This window comes from Saccopteryx bilineata, chromosome 3, assembly GCF_036850765.1.
Source record: "Saccopteryx bilineata isolate mSacBil1 chromosome 3, mSacBil1_pri_phased_curated, whole genome shotgun sequence".
NCBI lineage: Eukaryota > Metazoa > Chordata > Mammalia > Chiroptera > Emballonuridae > Saccopteryx > Saccopteryx bilineata.
In genome coordinates, this window is record NC_089492.1 from 257,306,805 (window position 1) to 257,327,706 (window position 20,902).

The following is a 20,902-nucleotide window of genomic DNA, read 5'->3' on the forward strand; positions in this document are numbered from 1 at the left end:
TCTTGTCTCAAAGTTGTGGAAGATAGGATTGACTATGTTGGTGAAAGCAGCATGTAGAAGGCCTTAAAACCTGGGCAGGGAGTTCTAGATTTTTTTTTTTTTTTTTTTTGTATTTTTCTGAAGCTGGAAACGAGGAGAGACAGTCAGACAGACTCCCGCATGCGCCCGACCGGGATCCACCCGACACACACAACAGGGGGCAATGCTCTGCCCACCAGGTGTCCATGCTCTGCCCACCAGGGGGCGATGCTCTGCCCCTCCGGGGCGTCACTCCGTTGCGACCAGAGCCACTCTAGCACCTGGGGCAGAGGCCAAGGAGCCATCCCCAGCGCCCGGGTCATCTTTGCTCCAATGGAGCCTTGGCTGCAGGAGGGGAAGAGAGAGACAGAGAGGAAGGAGGGGGGGGTGGAGAAGCAAATGGGCGCTTCTCCTATGTGCCCTGGCCGGGAATCGAACCCGGGTCCCCCCCGCACGCCAGGCCGACGCTCTACCGCTGAGCCAACCGGCCAGGGCCAGGAGTTCTAGATCTTTAAACAGAATAGTCTCATATGGAATGAGCAATGATGTAACCTGACAAGGGAACACAGAGGCTTCTGGGTGGGAAAGGGACTCTTTCAAGCTAAGTAGGAGTCATTTATAATAATCTGGTTATGGAATGATGACTTCTTTGGGGATAGAAAGAGAAAAATAAATCTAGGGAATGTAACTTCAAGAAAAGATAGTGTGCCCTGGCCGGTTGGCTCAGCGGTAGAGCATCAGCCTAGCGTGCGGAGGACCCGGGTTCAATTCCCGGCCAGGGCACACAGGAGAAGCGCCCATTTGCTTCTCCACCCCTCCGCCGCGCTTTCCTCTCTGTCTCTCTCTTCCCCTCCCGCAGCCAAGGCTCCATTGGAGCAAAGATGGCCCGGGCGCTGGGGATGGCTCCTTGGCCTCTGCCCCAGGCACTAGAGTGGCTCTGGTCGCAACATGGCGACGCCCAGGATGGGCAGAGCATCGCCCCCTGGTGGGCAGAGCGTCGCCCCTGGTGGGCGTGCCGGGTGGATCCCGGTCGGGCGCATGCGGGAGTCTGTCTGACTGTCTTTCCCTGTTTCCAGCTTCAGAAAAAATGAAAAGAAAAAAAATAAAAAAAAGAAAGAAAAGATAGTGTTAGCAATTCTGTTACTTTCTTTTTTTTTTTTTCTTGTTTAAATTAAGTGAGAGCAGGAGAGGCAGAGAGACAAACTCCTGCATGTGCCTGGACCAGGATCCACCCAGCAAACCCCCTATGGGGGAATGCTCTGCCCATCTAGGGCCGTTGCTCCATTGCTTGGCAACCTAGCTATTTTTAGCACCTGAGGTAGAAGCCACCAGAGCCATCCTCAGTGCCTGGGGCCAACCCACTCTAGCCAGTTGAGCCATGACTGCAGGAGGGGAAAGAGAGAAAGAGAGGGAAGGAGGAGAAGTGGAGAAACAGATGGTCGCTTCTCCTGTGTACCCTGATCGGGAATTGAACCCAGGACATTCACACACCAGGCCCACATTCTACCACTGAGCCATCTGGACAGGGCCTGTTGTTTTTCCACCTATGAAAATTGATATATTCTGTCCTGTGCCCTTTTTATAGTTGTGTACATGTTAACCCTTCCACCAAAATTCTTTGAAATTAGATACCTACCTGAATTAGTAAGGCACTAATATATTGAATAATATACAGGGGTGGGCAAAGTAGGTTTACAATTTTAAGTACAGGAAGCAGTTTATTGTTATATTATTATTTAATTATTTTCCATTTGAAAAGTTGTAAACCTACTCTTGCTCACCCCTGTATGTTTGGTGAATGGAAGAAAAGGAGATGTAGTAACAGTTCAAATAGCAAAAGTAATTTGATACATTAGCAGTGGAAAAAAAGATGAGGATTTCTGCAGCTAAGTAAGAAAAAGTATTTTGTCTACTCTTCCTGTGTACTCCAGTTACTTTTCAGAAAAGATTTTACCTGTTTATACTCTGACTCCCTTTGTACAAAGTAACTATCTCAAAGCACCCTTATTAGTCATGAGAATTATTTTGAAATCTGTTAATTTGACTGGGGGTTAGAAATTGCAAGTTGTTTAATTGTGTGTGTGTGTGTGTGTGTGAGAGAGAGAGAGAGAGAGAGAAAGAGAGAGAGAGAGAGAGAGAGAGAGAGAGAGAGAGAGAGAGAGGAGATATTTCTTAGGAGCTTATAATTTCATTAGGCAGGTGTTTCTGGAAGGCTGTGTATAAGCAGGAAGGGAGAACGTGAGGTTACCCAGGCCCAGGGCAGTGAGTGGATTCAGCTACTGGTCTTCGCCCCCAGGGTCAGGATGTTCACATTGCTTCATGGTGGCCTGTCCCACATCTTACCACAGCTTTGAGCTGCCTCTACTTTGAGTAGGAGACAGGAAGAATATTTTTGGCCTCATTGTGTTACTAAGCCAACTGCATTATGGGAATTGACCTGATGTTGAGTGCCAGCAGAGGCAGGTGGGAACTGGCAGGACTGCTTCATGTCCTCTCCTCATATCACTGCCTGATCTCCTTAAAGGGCTCTGCCTAAATGGACTGTGTGCCAAGGCTTGTTTGCTTGTCTCTTGCAGTGACAGTTCTGTTTGGTCCATAATGTAAATATCACTGGCTCTGAAATCCCCCAGCTGTCCATGCTTTGTCATTTCTTCAAAGGAAACTGACTTGTTTTCCACCAGAGGAGGCCAAGGAACATTTGTTACCCACACTGGTTTGGTGCATTAAAAGGGGAGAAAAAGAGCTAAGTGTAAATGTTGTTTCATTCTTTGTATTCGTATGGAAATTTTTAATCTCCATCAAAAGATCAGAAGAAAAATCACATTGAAATTCAGTACAAGAGTTTCCAGCTTACACAGAATTTTTCAAAGATGTTTGCCTTGATCTTTAAAAAATGACAAAAACCATGAACTGTGTAGCTCCAGGGTTCATAATTTTGCTTACCCTCCTCAGCCTCCACCTCTGTCTTGCCTTCCTACCTACACTCTATCTGTGTGGTCCTGTGTCAGCCTGCAAAACTTCTTTGAAGAGGGTGTGAGGCTGGGTGGGGGGTGACTGTGTAGCAGTCAGGTTTATAAGGCTGTTTTTAGAGTCTTCTTACTGGTCTCCCTGACTTCATTCTCCTTATTCCGGGCCTATTTCCACTGCTACCAGAATTATCTTACAAAGAAATAAAATTGATCATGTCATTTTCCTGCTTAAAAACGACCACAAAAGGCTTCCATTATCTGACTCCCTTACTACCTAATCAGTTTCATCGCTACCCTTCTTCGTAAATTCATAATCAGGATACTGTCCTCTGTATTATGAATTATTTGAAGTCAGAAACTGTATGTTTCCAAGACCTAGCACAGTTACTGGCATATTAATAGATGCTTGGTAAATGCTAAATAAATTAATTTGTATTTAAAATTTTAACAAGGTCACAATGTGAGAGAGAAAACTAAAAATCATGTGCTAGTCTCTCACACCTCTGTGCGTGCTTTGTTTTGCACAGTATAAATCAAAAGCATAATCACTTTTTAAAAAGCGCGTAATCACTGTACTAAGTATTAGGTCCCTTCTTCTCCATTATAGATTCCTGGTCATTTTGACCCAAAATCCTGTCTCAGTACCCACCAGGAAGCACCATGCTTCCTGAGATCCAAAAAAGCCAAATGAAGGAGCGCTCCAAAGCTCTTGGTCAAAGTTACTGACTGCTGTAATGTAATGTAAAAAAAAAAAATTTCCTCTGGAAGTTTTTTTACACATTGATCTTTGATCTTACTTTCTGTAATTACTGTCCTAGTCCAGCAGTTTTCAACTAGTGTGTTACAGCACACAGGAATTTTTAAAATATGCAGTACCTTACTATTTAGTTAGGGAAACTGACCTCTTTTCTCTTAGATTGTCAATTTTAAAAAATGACAACAGCCAACACAACAATAGCCATCCAATGTGAATGAATCAACATTATACCTTTTTTTTTGTTATATCGGCAAAAATATATATATTTGTTGTGCCACAGAATTTTAATAATTAGTTTATGTGTGCCATGAGATAAAAATCACAGTCCTAGACTAATCTGATTACATAAAAGTTAATTTAAGCCTGACCAGGCGGTGGTGCAGTGGATAGAGAGTGTTGGACTGGGATGCAGAGGACCCAGATTCAAGACCCCGAGGCTTGAGCGCAGGCTCATCTGGTTTGAGCAAAGTTCACCAGTTTGGACCCAAGGTCGCTGGCTCGAGCAAGGGGTTACTCAGTCTGCTGAAGGCCCACGGTCAAGGCACATATGAGAAAGCAATCAATGAACAACTAAGGTGTCGCAATGTGCAACGAAAAACTAATGATTGATGCTTCTCATCTCTCCGTTCCTGTCTATCTGTCCCTGCCATCCCTCACTCTGACTCTCTCTCTGTCTCTGTAAAAAAAAAAAAAAAAAAAAAAGTTAACTTTTTTGTTTTGGTTGGTTAGAGCATTGTCCCAAAGCACAGAGGTTGCCAGTTCAATCCTTGGTCAGGGCACATACAGGAACAGATCAATGTTCCTATCTCTCTCTCTTGCTCTCTTCCTTCCTCTAAAATCAATCAATAAATATTTTTTTTAAAGGTAACTTTGTTGTAGAAATTCTTTGTAGCCATGGGTAAATAAGTACAACTGTTGTAACATGACAGAACCCACTCTTTTTTTTTTTTAATTTTTATTTATTTATTTTTTACAGAGACAGAGAGTGAGTCAGAGAGTGGGATAGACAGGGACAGACAGACAGGAACGGAGAGAGATGAGAAGCATCAATCATTAGTTTTTCATTGCGCGTTGCAACACCTTAGTTGTTCATTGATTGCTTTCTCATACGTGCCTTGACCGCGGGCCTTCAGCAGACCGAGTAACCCCTTGCTGGAGCCAGCGACCTTGGATTCAAGCTGGTGGGCTGCGCTCAAGCTGGCGACCTTGGGGTCTTGAACCTGGGTCCTCTGCATCCCAGTCCGATGCTCTATCCACTGCGCCACCATCTGGTCAGGCCAGAACCCACTCTTTTTTTTTTTTTTTTTTTTTATAATTTTATTTTTTTAATGGGGTGACATCAATAAATCAGGATACATATATTCAAAGATAACAAGTCCAGGTTATCTTGTCGTTAAATTATGTTGCATACCCACCACCCAAAGTCAGATTGTCCTCTGTCACCTTCTATCTTGTTTTCTTTGTGCCCCTCCCCACCCCCTATCCCTCTCCCATTCCCCCCTCCCCCCCGTAACCACCACACTCTTGTCAATGTCTCTTAGTTTCAGTATTATGTCCCACCTACGTATGGAATAATACAGTTCCTGTTTTTTTCTGATTTACTTATTTCGCTTCGTATCATGTTATCAAGATCCCACCATTTTGCTGTAAATGTTCCGATGTCATCATTTCTTATGGCTGAGTAGTATTCCATAGTGTATATGTGCCACATCTTCTTTATCCAGTCATCTATTGATGGGCTTTTTGGTTGTTTCCATGTCCTGGCCACTGTGAACAATGCTGCAATAAACATGGGGCTGCATGTGTCTTTACGTATCAATGTTTCTGAGTTTTGGGGATATATACCCAGTAGAGGGATTGCTGGGTCATAAGGTAGTTCTATTTTCAGTTTTTTGAGGAACCACCATACTTTCTTCCATAATGGTTGTACTACTTTACATTCCCACCAACAGTGTATGAGGGTTCCTTTTTCTCCACAGCCTCTCCAACATTTGCTATTACCTGACTTGCTAATAACAGCTAATCGAACAGGTGTGAGGTGGTATCTCATTGCCGCAGAACCCACTCTTAAGTAGATGGAAGGATGAAATCCTTATGGGAAGTACTTAATCATTAAAATGGATTTTAAATTTACAGAGTTTGAATCAAACCAAGAGAGTAATTTCATCGGAGCTAAGGAAAAATGAGAGACAAGACCCTTAAGAATGGCCTAGCCTGACCAGCAGTGGCGCAGTAGATAAGAGCGTCGGACTGGGATGTGGAGGACCCAGGTTAGAGACCCCGAGGTCGCCAGTTTGAGTGCGGGCTCATCTGATTTGAGCAAGGCTCACCAGCTTGATCCCAACGTCGCTGGCTTGAGCAAGGGGTTACTCGGTCTGCTGAAGGCCCACGGTCAAGGCACATATGGGAAATCAATCAATGAACTACTAAGGAGCCGCAACAAAGAATTGCTGTTTCTCATCTATCTCCCTTTCTGTCTGTCTGTCCCTATCTGTGCCTCTCTCTGACTCTCTCTATCTCTGCCACACACACACAAAAAAAGAAAGAATGGCCTAAAATTGTAGAATTTGATAATTTGCATAAAGAATAAAAGACTCTTTCTTAGTCTCTACTGTGAGGAAGTATAGAGCAGAAATTCTTTAAACAGTCTTTGAATAACACAGCTGTTATTACTATGAGGAAAAAAAGCATCCCCAAATATGGTAGATTAAAGGGAAAAAAATGAGACGCAAAATAAATTTTTTAAAATTCAATACACATTTATTGATGAAAGCTTTCACAAATTAGGAATAAAAGAGAACATTCTTACTTTGTAAAGGGTATATACAAAAAAAGCCCATAACATGTGCTATTAGCTATAAGGTCTGAAGACAATATCTACACATAGAAGATAATAAATGGTAGCTTTGATGATGAAAAAATTACAATAACAATCATCAGTCTAAGTGATAAAATATTAGAAGAATTCTTTTTAAAATCAAGAACTGGCCAGGTAGCTCAGTTGGTTAGAGCATCGTCCCCATATGCCAAGGTTGCAATCCCCAGTCAAGGCACGTGGAAGAATCAACCAATGAATTCATAAATAGGTAGAACAACAACTCTCTCTCTTTCTATTTCTGTTTCTCTGCCTTCCTCTCTCTAAAATCAGTAAAAAAAAAAAGTTTTTAATTTTAATAAAATAAAGAACAAGTAAAATAGCCTGACCTGTGGTGGCGCAGTGGGTAAAGCGTCGGCCTGGAAACGCTGAGGTTGCCGGTTCAAAACCCTGGGCTTGCCTGGTCAAGGCACATGTGGGAGTTGATGCTCCCTGCTCCTCCCCACTTCTTTCACTCTCTCTCTTTCTCTCTCCCCTTCCTATAATGAATTAAAAAAAAAAAAAAAATCTTTAAAAAAAAAAAAAAGAACAAGTAAAATAAGGAAAGAAAGAAAGAAAAAGGAAGAAAGAACAAGTACAGATGACTGCTGTCAGTGCTTCTATTCAGCATTATATTGGAGGTCTTAGCCAATATAGTAAAACAAGAAAAATAAACATCTAGAGATTAGAAAGGAAGAAAGAGCCCTGGCCGGTTGGCTCAGCGGTAGAGCGTCGGCCTAGCGTGCGGAGGACCCGGGTTCAATTCTCAGCCAGGGCACACAGGAGAAGCGCCCATTTACTTCTCCACCCCTCCGCCGCGCCTTCCTCTCTGTCTCTCTCTTCCCCTCCCACAGCCAAGGCTCCATTGGAGCAAAAGATGGCCCGGGCACTGGGGATGGCTCTGTGGCCTCTGCCTCAGGCGCTAGAGTGGCTCTGGTCGCAACATGGCGACGCCCAGGATGGGCAGAGCATCGCCCCCTGGTGGGCAGAGCGTCGCCCCCTGGTGGGCGTGCCGGGTGGATCCCAGTTGGGCGCATGCGGGAGTCTGTCTGACTGTCTCTCCCTGTTTCCAGCTTCAGAAAAATGCAAAAAAAAAAAGAAGGAAGGAAGAAAGAGAGCAGTTTTCATAGTTGGTATGAGTGTCAGAATCTAGAATTATTTTTTTGTTTGTTTGTTTTTTGTTTTTTTGGGTTTTTTTGTATTTTTCTGAAGCTGGAAACAGGGAGAGACAGACTCCCACATGCGCCCGACCGGTATCCACCCAGCACGCCCACCATGGGGCGACGCTCTGCCCTCCAGGGGGCGATGCTCTGCCCCTCCGGGGTGTTGCTCTGCCGCGACCAGAGCCACTCTAGCGCCTGGGGCAGAGGCCAAGGAGCCATCCCCAGTATCCGGGCCATCTTTGCTCCAATGGAGCCTTGGCTGCGGGAGGGGAAGAGAGAGACAGAGAGGAAGGAGGAGGGGGTGGAGAAGCAAATGGGCACTTCTCCTATGTGCCCTGGCCGGGAATCGAACCCGGGTCCCCCGCACGCCAGGCCGATGCTCTACCGCTGAACCAACCGGCCAGAGCGAATTAAGATTTTTTTAGCAAGGTATTTGACTAAAAGCTCAAATAGTAAGTTGAATTTCTATAAACCAATAACAAGAAGAAAATAATTGTTTAAAAGATAACATTTATATGCCTGACCAGGTGATAGTACAGTGGATAGAGCATCGGGCTGGGACACAGAGGACCCAGGTTCAAAATCCTGAGGTCGCCAGCTTGAGTGCTGGTTCATCTAGCTTGAGCACAGGCTCGCCAGCTTGAGCATGAGATCATAGACATGACCCCATGATCGTTGGCTTGAGCCCAAAGGTCGCTGGGTTGAGCAAGGGGTCACTTGCTCTGCTGTAGCCCCCTCAGTCAAGGCACATATGAGAAAGCAGTCAATGAACAACTAAGGAGATGCATGAAGAATTGATGCTTCTCAGCTCTCTTTTTGTCTGTCTGTCCCTCTCTATCACTCTCACTGTCTCTGTAAAAAAAAAAGGATAACATTTATAATACTAATAAAATTATATACTTAGGATTAATCTAACAGAAGATAAGCAAGGCCTTTATGGAGATAATTTTTTAAACAACTTTTTTCAAAAGATCAGAGCAGACCCTGGCCTGTTTGCTCAGTGGATAGAGCATCAACCCGGCATATGGACGCCCTGGGTTTGATTCCCAGTCAGGGCACACAAGCAAAGCAACCATCTGCTTCTCTACCCCTCCTCTCTCCCTTCTCTCCCTTCTCTCCCTCTTGCCTTCTTACAGCCAGTGGTTCAGCTGATTCAGGTGTCGGCCCTGGGTGCTGAGGATAGCTCAGTTGGTCCTAGCATCAGCCTTAAGTGCTTTAGCATTGTTCCCAGACAGGGCTGTAGGGTAGATCCTGGTTGGAGCACTTGCAGGAGTCTGTCTCACTATCTCCCTCCACTCCTCTCACTTAAAAAAAAGAAGAAAAAAAAACGGCCTGACCTACAGTGGTGCAGTGGACAAATCGTTGACCTGGAATGCTGAGGTTGCTGGTTCAAAACCCCTAGCTTGCCTGGTCAAGGCATATATGAGAAGCAACCTATGAGTTAATGCTTCCTGCTCCTCCCCCCCTTTCTCTCTCTATATAAAATCAATAAATAAAATCTAAAAAAAAAAAAAAGATCAGAATGTAAGCCTGACTGATTTTGGTGCAATGTATAGAGCATCAATTTGGGACACTGAGGATCCAGGTTCGAAACCTCAAGGTTACCAGCTTGAGCACGGACTTGTCAGCTAGAGCACAGGAATCATCAACATGATCCCAAAGTTACTGGCTTAAGCCATGATCCCAAGGTCGCAGGTTTAAGCAAGGGGTTACTGGCTCAGCTTAGGCCACCCCCACCCCCACCCCCACCCCATCAAGGCATGTATGAGAAGCAATCAATGAACAACTAAAGTGACACAACTATGAGTTAATGCTTCTCATCTCTCTCCCTTCCTGTGTCTCCCCCCCCCCCAAATAAAAAATAAAAAGATCAGATCATTCTACCTTCTCATGAATCATTGCCAGTTAAGAGTCAAGCCACCGCCTTACTGGTGATGATGCAGTGGATAGAGCGTCAAGCTGGGATGCTGAGGTCCCAGGTTTGAAACCCCGTGGTTGATGGCTTGAGTGCAGGCTCACCAGCTTGAGCGCAGGGCTGCCAGCTTGAGCACGAGGTTGCTGGCTTGAGCCCAAGGTCGCTGGCTAGAGCACCCCCCCCCCCATTCTGTCAAGGCACATATGAGAAGCAACTATGAGTTGATGTTTCTCATCTCTCTCCCTTCCTGTCTCTGTTTCTGTCTCTCTTTTTCTGGCAAAAAAAAAAAGTCAAGGCACCGTGTTAAAATACGCATACACACATACACACAGGCCGTGTAGATGGGACTTTGTGAAAGCTTTTTTTGTATAGGTCATGGGAGGGAAGTCCCACATTCATTATTCTACACTCCTACTTCCAGCCTAAAGCTGATAGAGAACTTAGATCCATTGCTTCTTCAGAACTGTGAAATTCATACTACTTTAGATCTCTATCAATCCCAAGGCGGCACGACAGGGAGGAATTTGGATTTTCCTTGGATGCACAGTTTTTGACCCCTAAAGAATCTAGCAGATTTCTCATATTTGACCACTCTGTCTTCCTAGGTCCATCACTTCTATCCGGAGTGAACTGATTCCATACCTAGTAAGAAAACAGTTTTCCTCAGCTGCCACACAACAAGGACAAGAAGAAAAAGAGGAGGATCTAAAGAAAAAGGAGCTGAAGTCCTTAGGTCAGTGCTTAGGTTGGTGCAGTAAGGTCGGAGTAGCAGCACCTTTGGAAAAAATGGCTGCGCAGCTTAGCCCAGCCCAAGATCCCTGTCTCAAGGCAGCAGTTTACTGTCTACCAACCAAGCAAGACAGGGTAGCTGATGCCACTCTCTGAGCACTGGGTAAGCTTGCTCAAACAGATCCTGTCACTATGCTCTTCAGGGACAAGTTAATCATGCCTCAAGTTCATTCTCTGGTTCACAGCTCTGGATGGCTGTGTGCCTCAATAGATCATTTTAACTTTAAACTCTGCCCACCACTTCTCAGTTCTCCTTTTTTCTAGGCTCTGGGCAGGGGGCTGACTAAATTCCCACTCCTGACTAAACTCAGCCTCTTCTGTCAAGGGAAGAAAGGCGTGCAATTACAGCCCAACCAGAGGCCCATCAGTGGTCATCTTTCCAGGGTGTAGGGATGAAATCTGTCTTGTTTGCTCTCATATCCCTGCCTAAAAAAAAAAAGGCATACACACACACGTTTCAAATGAATTAATTGGCTCTGTGACCTGAGGAAGGTAACTCAGTTTTCTTTTTCTTTTTAACAGTACTTTTTATTTGACCTTAAACAACATACTCCCCATTTTTTCTCAGTTCTGAAATGTAGATGGATTTAGATTCAGAAGGTGTACTCAGTCTTCTGAACTCATTTTATAATTATAAATAAAATAAATCCCAATTGATTATTGTAGAAGTTGAAAAACTGGAGCCCAGCCACTCTGGCCCCAAGCCCTGTACTCTTTCTGTCCCAGCACAACTATGGTATAGAGGCTGGCCCCACAGTATGGTGGGTCGCTAATACCTGGACACTTGCTTGCGTACTTCATGATCCACAAGAGTCATCTATTTTATTTTCCCTAGTAGTGCTTGGTTATCGGTTGAACTTGCTTTAGGATATCTTTTTAAGCATTTTTGTATCATACATTTCAAACACACAAGAAAGCACATTGCCTCTTTTAATTTTACTTAGTCTTTCACGTTTTAGTGGAGTTTCCCTAGGGTCCATGCTGCAGAGGGGAATTCCAGGGGGAGAATTATGAGCTATGCCCTTTCAAAACTTACTGAGTCTATATCCCCTCTGTCATCTCTCTCATTCACTTCTTCGGTGTGGGTGTTTGTTCTGAAGATATTTACAGTTTTATAAAAGAAGCCAATACGCTGACCTTTGCTCCCTGTGATGGCTGCTGGAATGCCTGTCGAGGAGACCAGTGGGAAGACTTGTCCAGATCTCAGGTGCGCTGTTATGTCCACATCATGAAAGAGGGGCTCTGCTTTCGATTGAGCACCCTGGGACTCTACATAGAAGCAAACAGACAGGTGAGAGGGTGGGTTTGGAAGAAATCATGGGAGCATCTCCCCTAGAAACAGACTTTTGTTTTATTTCTTCAGTAGATAGTGTCTTGTTCAGAATCTCTTTCATTCCTAAGTTTGAGCAGGACCTAGAATGTCAGGAGAGACCATTAGGGTACCCAGGTACAGCAAAAGTGGCAGCAGAGGGCCTAATCCATAGGGGCAGAGCCTCTGTGACTCCAGGGAAAGGCCAAGATCTCCAGGAAGGCTAATTTATGGCGTCAGAGTTTAGCAGCTTTCCCCTGTTCTGCACAGCATGGGGATATCTACAGTACTCCATAAACAAACAGATAAATATTGTATAATCATTACTGTGGTGAGATAAACCCACCGGCACACAGAGGAGTCTTTCCTAAGAAGGCGAAGGAACAAAGTGTAGAAGAGCCAGATGGCAAAGCCTCAGGGAAGGAATGTCTGAGAGAGAAATGTCTGGAAGCCGCATTAGAGAGTGAGGAGCCTTAGGAACCCCCTTGTTTTTTTTTAACCCTGAGGTTTATGAGAAATGGAAAATTAGTAGCTTCTGCTGAAGGGGAATTTGTACCATGAAAGACAAGCCAGGTTTTAGTGTAGTTAAGGGATGCAGAGGGGAACAGTGAAAAGGATAAGGGTATAAGGTAGCTCTTTATTGCGTAGCAAGCACAGGAGGAAGGTTACAGGAGAGAGGGATGATGAGACCATGAAAATGAAATACAGAGCAGTTAAGAGTTGAAATGAGAATAGGAAAAGATAGATGATTGAGGGAACTAATTGGAGTGGCATTCACACAGAGATGAGATAATGGAAAGATTAGCGGTTGACGTGGTTCCTGGTAGAACATTGTGAAATTGTCAGTGTAGGTATGAGCTGGGGAGTGGGTGGAGAGGTCAGTTAGAGTGATAAAAAATATTGAAAAACTTGGATTGAGTCCCTGAAAAAGACCTGGCTCAGGAATATTTAGGACCCATACCATGTGGTGGGTATAGCCACGGCCCCACACCCCAAGCTGGTCTCAACATGGATTGGTTATAAATCCAAGGGAATCTAGGCCAGAGAGTTTATGAGAAATCATAAATAGTCCCATGTTTACTTAGGGCAGTCCTGGATAAAGTTAGCCCCAATTTAAGGTCAGAGCTATTAGAAATCTTCCTTAATTTGACTTTCAGTTTTCTTTCTTCAATTCTATGACTAGACACTGTCAGACTGGTCAAAAGCAGGTCCATGGACAGCCTGAGGCTAGAAAAGTGTCCTCTGAAGTGCTGGCGAGGGCTGTGCAGCAGACAGGCCTGAATGGCCTTGGTTGAAGTGTGATGGAGGAGATCTCAGGGATGGGGACTGAGGGATTAGCATTCATAGTGCCAGTATAGCAGTCCTGACAAGGCCTCCCTCAGCCATTGTGGCCACTGCACACTATAGGCTATCATGTCATTCTTCCCATGCTAGAAAATCAGATAGGTACACTTATCTGTGCCCTCTTAAAGAGTCTAGAGCTAAAACTCTCCATACTCTGACCTTTCAGTTTTCTCATGCTGAAGAGAGAATGGTGGGAACTTTCCCTTCAGTGTTTTATTTTGGCTGGTGAAGAACGTGGCTGTTTTCTCAGGGTCAGTCCTGATTGTGGAATTGGCTAACATTGCTCTCATCCCCACCTCCTGCCCGGTCACAGTGGTCCAGGAGGTGGGCAGGAACCTAGGATGACTATGGTCAGGACTCAGTATGCCTCCTGCCCACATTAGGGCTCCTCTCCCAAGTGCTGCCTAGGTATCTCAAAGGTTTATCTCACCACCTCCCAGCTGAAGGACATGGTATTCCTTTCAGTTCAGAAACTGAGGATAAAACCATCTAGAAGCTGCGGCATAAACAATCTTTGTCCTAGGGGAAATGCAGTAGCCACCTGCTCTGCCACATCCCCATCTCTGACTGGGCTCTGGGTTCTACCTAAAGTGCTTTCAGGTGTTTTCTGGTCTTACTTTACTGACCAAACCTCTTTCCTCAAGGTGCCCAAATTGCTGCCTGTTCTTTGTCCAGAAGAATCATTGGTCCATTTATCAGCTCAGATTGTCAACAGACACTTGGTAAGTACTAGTACTAGCTTGAGCAGGGCAGGTATGGGACAATCTCTGGATGCATTGAGGCTTGTCCTTGTGAAGCTGGATAGGGCTTTCAAACTCAGAACCTCATTAGCCCCAAGGAAATACCAACTGGGTTCTGGTTATAAAATTTTACCTTTTAGTCCAGGCACACCTGTCCAATCTGCCTGGACAGGTGCTGGCCCCAACTACACAAACCCTGTAAGGAAAGTCCGTTATAGTCCTGGCACTCAGACATAGGAGCTTTCCATCTCTCTTCCTCTTCTTACCCCGATTTGAGCACTCTCTTCAGAAAAGCATATCTGCCCTGGCCGGTTGGCTCAGCGGTAGAGCATCAGCCTGGCATGCGGGGGACCCAGGTTCGATTCCCGGCCAGGGCACATAGAAGCGCCCATTTGCTTCTCTACCCCCCCCTCCTTCCTCTCTGTCTCTCTCTTCCCCTCCCGCAGCCAAGGCTCCATTGGAGCAAAGATGGCCCGGGCACTGGGGATGGCTCCTTGGCCTCACCCCAGGCGCTAGAGTGGCTCTGGTCGCAGCAGAGCGACGCCCCGGAGGGGCAGAGCATCGCCCCCTGGTGGGCAGAGCGGCGCCCCTGGTGGGCGTGCCGGGTGGATCCCGGTCGGGCGCATGCGGGAGTCTGACTGTCTCTCCCCGTTTCCAGCTTCAGAAAAATACAAAAAAAAACCCCCGCATATCTATGTACCCAAGTGCATGAGCGTGTAAGTTTGAGTTGTTCTCAGAGGTATTATGTGACCTTGGGGCCCTAAATAATACTGATGATGGTCCCTCTTGCTGAAATGTGTTTGGGGAAATATCCTGTTAGATGCCAGGTGAAGGGATCAGGGGAGGTTAACTTACAGTCAGTTAAGATGAATGGAACGTTTTATATTTGTCTTTTTCAGGTTGGAGCTGACTGCCTCATCGGGTCAGATACACAGGTTGGAGAGAAGTCATCCATTAAGCACTCAGTAATTGGTTCATCCTGTGTCATAAGAGAGAGAGTAACTATCACCAATTGCCTTCTCATGAACTCAGTCACTGTGGAGGAAGGGTATGTTTTCCCTTGCGCCTACTTGAAGCAAGGCCCCTAGTACCCCTTGGATGCTTTGGAGGCCAGTACAGCCTAGGAAAGGGCTTAGCTTAGAGAAGGCAAGAAAGGGAAAGGATGAAGGGAGGAATAGTTCCTAAGCCTTTTGAGGTCTTAGTTTAGTTCTATAAAGAAATGGTCTTGCCCTAACTGGTTGGCTCAGTAGTAAAGCGTAGACCTAGCATGTGGAAGTCCCAAGTTCAATGACCAATCAAGGCACACAGCAGAAGCCACCATCTGCTTCTCCCTCCTACCCCCATCTCTCTCTCTCTTCTCCTCTCGCAGCCATGGCTCAAATGATCAAGTTGGTCCTGGCGCACTGAGGCATGGACTGGCCTCAGGCACTAAATAGCTCAGGGGCCACACAACAGAACAGCAGCCCAGATAGGCAGAACATCAGCCCCAGACAGGGGTTGCCAGGGGGTTGCCAGGGGTGGATCTGGTCGGGCGCATACAGGAGTCTGTCTTTCCACCTCTCTGCCTCTCACTTGATTTTAAAAGAAAAAATAAAAAAAGAAAATGGTCTCTGGCCCTGCCCAGATAGCTCACTTGGTTAGAGCATCATCCAGAAGTAAAGAGGTTGCCAATTTGATCCCTGTCAGGGCACTTACAGAAACAGATGGAGGTTCCTGTCATGCGCTTTCTCTCTCTCCCTTCCTCTCTCTCTAAAATCAATCTTAAAAAAAGGAAAAGAAAGAAATGGTCTCTGAAAGCATTTCCAGCAGCCTTCTCACACGACAATTGTGGTCCTGGAAGAAACCGCCCTCTCTTGCTTTGATATCCTATTTGATGGGATGGCCACAGTAGTGAGCCGCTGACAATGCTGGAATGACACAATACTAATATCTAAGGGTCACCTTAGCCTGACCTGGGGTCACACACTGGATAAAAGTGTCAGCCTGAAATGCTGAGGTCGCCAGTTGGAAACCCCATGCTTGCCCAGTCAAGGCACATACAAGAAGCAACTGCTAAGAGTTGATGCTTCCCACTCTTCCCCAGCTCTTCTCTCTCTCTGACTCTTTCTCTCTCTCTCCTCTCTCTCATTTCTTTCCAAAATCAATAAATAAAATCTATTTTTAAAAATGGGTCACCTTCGCCTGACCGGGCGGTAGCGCAGTGGATAGAGCGTTGGACTGGGATGCTGAGGACCCAGGTTTGAGACCCCAAGGTCGCTAGCTTGAGCACGGGCTCATCTGGTTTGAGCAAAAGCTCACCAGTTTGGACCCAAGGTCACTGGTTCTAGCAAGGGGTTACTCAGTCTGCTGAAGGCCCATGGTCAAGGCACATATGAGAAAGCAATCAATGAACAACTAAGGTGTCGCAATGCACAACGAAAAACTAATGATTGATGCTTCTCATTTCTCTGTTCCTGTCTGTCTGTCCCTGCCTATCCCTCTCTCTGACTCTGTCTCTGTAAAAAAAAAAAAGGGGGGTCACCTTCGCCTGACCAGGCGGTGGCGCAGTGGATAGAGCATTGGACTGGGATGCAGAGGACCCAGGTTCAAAACCCCAAGGTCGCCAGCTTGAGCACGGTCTCATCTGGTTTGAGCAGAAAGCTCACCAGCTTGAACCCAAGGTCACTGACTCAAGCAAGGTGTTACTCGGTCTGCTGAAGGCCCACGGTCAAGGAACATATGAGAAAGCAGTCAATGAACAACTAAAGTGTCACAACAAAAAACTGATGATTGATGCTTCTCATCTCTCTTCATTTCTGTCTGCCTGTCCCTATCTATCCCTCTCTCTGAATCTGTCTCTGTAAAAAAAAAAAAAAAAAAAAAAGGGTCACCTTCCCTTATCTCAGAATCCAGAACAGCCCTGAAGAGGGCAGAGGCCTCGGAGGAGTGGACTTATAAGCCATACACTCTTTTTTGAGGAAGAGCTTCTCCATTATAAGTTATGGAGAATCTTCCCCCATTTTGAGATCCCATAGTATCCTAAAATCTTCGTTTATGAATAACCTGTACTTGGAGTAACAAAACTTGAATGATATTTAGTAGAATTCTTCCTCTGTATGGACCTCAGGTTTTGTTTTGTATGAAAAGCAATCATAGGTGATGGAAGAGAGGAAGGATTTTCACACATTTTTTTTTAAGAGACAGGAAAGGAAAGAGATGAGAAGCATCAACTTGTAGTAGCAGCACCTTAGTTGTTTATTGATTGCTTTTTCATATGTGCCTGAACTGGAGGGCTCCAGCCAAGCCAGTGACCCCTTGCTCAAGCCAGCAACCTTTGAGCTAAAGCTAACGACCATGGGGTCATATCTATGATCCTACACTCAAGCCAGTGACCCTGCACTCAAGCCGGCAACCTCAAGGTTTCAAATCTGGGTCCTCAGTTCCCCACTGTGCAAACGCCTGGTCAGACCAGATTTTTTTTTTTTTTTTTAATTTTTTTTTTTTATTTATTCATTTTAGAGAGGACAGGGAAAGACAGAGAGAGAAAGAGAGGAGAGACAGAGAGAGAGAGAAGGGGGAGGAGCTGGAAGCATCAACTCCCATATGTGCCTTGACCAGGCAAGCCCAGGGTTTTGAACCAGCGACCTCAGCATTTCCAGGTCGACGCTTTAAGATTTTTTTTTTTTTTTTTTAACATAAGTCTTACACAGAAACTCGGCTTTTTTTTTTTTTTTTTTTTTTTTTTTTACAGAGACAGAGAGAGGGATAGATAGGGACAGACAGGAACAGAGAGAGATGAGAAGCATCAATCATCAGTTTTTTGTTGTGACACCTTAGTTGTTCTTTGATTGCTTTCTCATATGTGCCTTGACAGTGGGCCTTCAGCAGACCAAGTAACCCCTTGCTCAAGCCAGTGACCTTGGTGAGCACACACTCAAACTAGCAACCTCAGGGTCTCGAACCTGGGTCCTCCACATTCCAGTCCAATGCTCTATCCACTGTGCCACCGCCTGGTCATGCTAGAAACTCAGTATTTAAAACTGATAAAAGCACAGAGTTTTGGAATACAGTGGGGAAGGGTCACTTGTCCTTCCTATAGGATGTGAAGCAGGTCTACAAAACAAATTTTGAAAACCAGTAGGCTGGATCAGGCTGAGATTGATTCTAGTTCAGATATCTGTTGATTTCTCTGTCTATAAACTGATAGAAGAGGAGAGAAGTATAAAATGGGGTAAAAGCTGAACTACCTCACAGATTTATTGGGAGTACTAAGTGAACTAACAGACAGAAAGCACTTAGAATAATGCATGGCACACAGAATGTTGGTTGTTACTTTATCTCATTTCACAGAGGTGGCATGTTGCCAGCATTGTCTTCCTAAAGGATATCTCTGCCCTATTTAAACTTTTGAACCTGACCAGGTGGTGGCACAGTGAATATAGCATCAACCTAGGATACTGAAGACCCAGGTTTGAAACCCTGAGTTCACCAGCTTGAGAGCGGGCCCATCCAGCTTGAGCACAGGCTAACCAGCTAGAGCACTGGACTAAGGTTAGGAGGCTCTGGCATCTGGAAGATTGGATGATTCAGCCATAATCTTTAGGCTGAAGTAGTGAGTCATATCTTTAAAGCCTGTCAACTTATCCCCAGGGAAGAACCTGCCTGTCTTCACAATCACTGAGAAGTTTCATGGTTCTTTGCCAAATATTGCTGAGTCAACACCTGAGGCAGAAGCCCATGACATGGTGGTGAGTCACCACTGTGTAGGCTTGGGCACATTGCTTAACCTCTATGAACCTAAATTTTCTCTGTAAAAATTAGAATAAATACCACTATCCCTATAGGTTCCCTGAATGGATTAAATTACATAATGAATATAAAGTCTTTGTGTAATCAAGTTGTGTTAGACAGCCTGGCCAGGCAGTGGTGTAAGGGCTAGAGCTTCAGACTGGGACATGGAGGACCCAGGCTCAAAACCCCAAGGTCACCAGCTTGAGCGTGGGCTCATCAGGTTTGAGCGAGGCTCACCAGCTTGAGCCCAGGGTCACTGGCTTGAGCAAAGGGTCACTTGGTCTGCTGTAGCCCCCTGGTCAAGGCACATATGAGAAAGCAATCAATGAACAACTAAGGTGCTGCAACAAAGAATTGATGCTTCTCATCTCTCCCTTCCTGCTTATCTGTCCCTCTCTCTGTCTCTCTCTGTCTCTCTCTGTCTCTCTCTGTCTCTGTCACAATAAAAATAATAATAAAAGAGATGTGTTAAACATTAGATTTATGTGAGTTCCCTTTCCTTCTGAAATAAACTGAACAGAGTCCTACCTGGAGCCAGAGAGGAACAAGAATTTGGAGGCACTCTTGCTTCCCAGGTCAGGGCTTCTTCCTCGTGTTGTATGCCAGGACGTGTAGGGTGGGCAGCATGGCCAAAGCAAGCAGTGGTCTTACTGTAGACATCTGTGTTTTCTCACGGCCTCATCTCCACGGAAGCTTTGCGGTTTCCAGGGTAATATATCAACGCCTAAGGTTTGCTTAAAATTTAACCCACCGAAGAAAAATGAGGACCAAAACCCCATTAATCTTAGCCATCATTTAGCAGCTTCTTAGAGAACACAGCCAGGCACATTAGCATAGCAGAGTCCTTAGTACCAAGTTGAGAGTTAAAAATAGATGCAAAATAGTAGTTCTGACATTGGGGCCAGCCAGTTCTTTCCTTGAGTTATATAGGAAGCTGCTTCCCCTCCCACCTTAAGCACTGAGCAGAAAAGGCCAAGTCATTACTGTGGATCGGCAACCTGGAGAGGGCTTGTTTGCTATAGCAGTATCTGTCCTTCCCCTCTAGCATGAGCAAACACACACACTTTCAGTAAAATCCTTAATTCTAGAATTTTTTTCTGACCAGAGGGAAAGGTATATTGACTTGAAATTTTTCCAAAGTACTTCAGCCTTGCTAATAGAGGTGACTTGTGGCTATAGGCATGATAATGGGGGACACCTGAAGAAACAAGTGGTAGAAAAGAGCTTCACTAAAAAAAAACAAAAATTAATTAAAATAATAATAAAATTTAAAGAAAGAAAAGAGCTTCACACTCACTAAGCATTTTGTCAGGTGCTCACCTCAAAGACTTCCACAGATCCACTGACCAGAAGCCTCAGGAGAGCCCCCAGCTTCCCATCAATCAACTGCTTTTTCCCTATCACATCTGCAGACTCTACGGTAGCGGTTTATGTGTCTCAGATGCTGTTAACTCACAAACTATGTAGATGAGAAAAGCAATGTGGGAGGTTCTGAAGACCTCAGTCAGACTTGCTAAACATAAAGAGAACCCATGCTATGCTTTGCTGTGGAAATCTGACCTCACTCATTCCAGCCTCCTCCTTGCAGAAATGCTTCCCACTTATATCCCATATTCCATGAGAGCCAGTTAGTAATCTCTAACTATGGCTGCTTGCATTTCTGATGGCTGTTTTTTGTGTGCTGACCATGTTTACCATTTGCCTAGCTCCAGGACATGCTTTCACAGGCTCTTAAAACTACTGAACCGGAAGCATCCCCGCTACACCCACTTTGGAAAAAGGAGACTTTTCAGTGACAAACTAGTAGCCAGTTGCAAGCCTGCTATATCCCAGGAAACTGGGTACCTGAGACTCTCTATACTTCCTTACTATTATTTTTTGTGCAGGAAAGAGGGACGGACAGGAAGGGAGAGATGAGAAGCATCAACTCATAGTTGCAGCACCTTAGCTGTTCATTGATTGCTTTGTCATATGTGCAGTGGTGGGATTTAGCCGGTTTGCACTGGTTCGGCAAAAGCGATACCTAATTTTTTGTTGAGTTCAGCAAACTAATTGTTTTAAAATGGCACTTGTAGTCAGGGTTCTCTCTCAGGTGGGTGTCTGGGCAGCCACCCAATGTGGAAATCACAAATTTACATTCTTACTCTTTTTTAATGTTCCTCTGTGCAACAGCATATTCTAAGGGCCCATAGTATGTTCACTCTGTCCATAGGTGAAAAAAATTTGATGGAACTATGCTTGTAATATTTACTTATTCAGGCCCTGGCCGGTTGG

At 45.1% G+C, this 20,902-nt stretch overlaps 1 protein-coding gene across 2 annotated transcripts in view; it reads left to right on the top strand.

Moving 5' to 3' along the window:
- EIF2B3 (eukaryotic translation initiation factor 2B subunit gamma) overlaps positions 1-20,902 on the top strand; it is a 137,596-nt gene that overhangs the window by 100,715 nt on the left and 15,979 nt on the right. For both annotated transcript variants that reach the window (XM_066269359.1, XM_066269358.1), the window contains exons 7-10: positions 10,282-10,409; positions 11,566-11,756; positions 13,763-13,840; positions 14,758-14,906. In XM_066269359.1, coding sequence (XP_066125456.1) covers positions 10,282-10,409; positions 11,566-11,756; positions 13,763-13,840; positions 14,758-14,906 — 546 coding nt within the window. The remainder of the gene's footprint in view (positions 1-10,281; positions 10,410-11,565; positions 11,757-13,762; positions 13,841-14,757; positions 14,907-20,902) is intronic.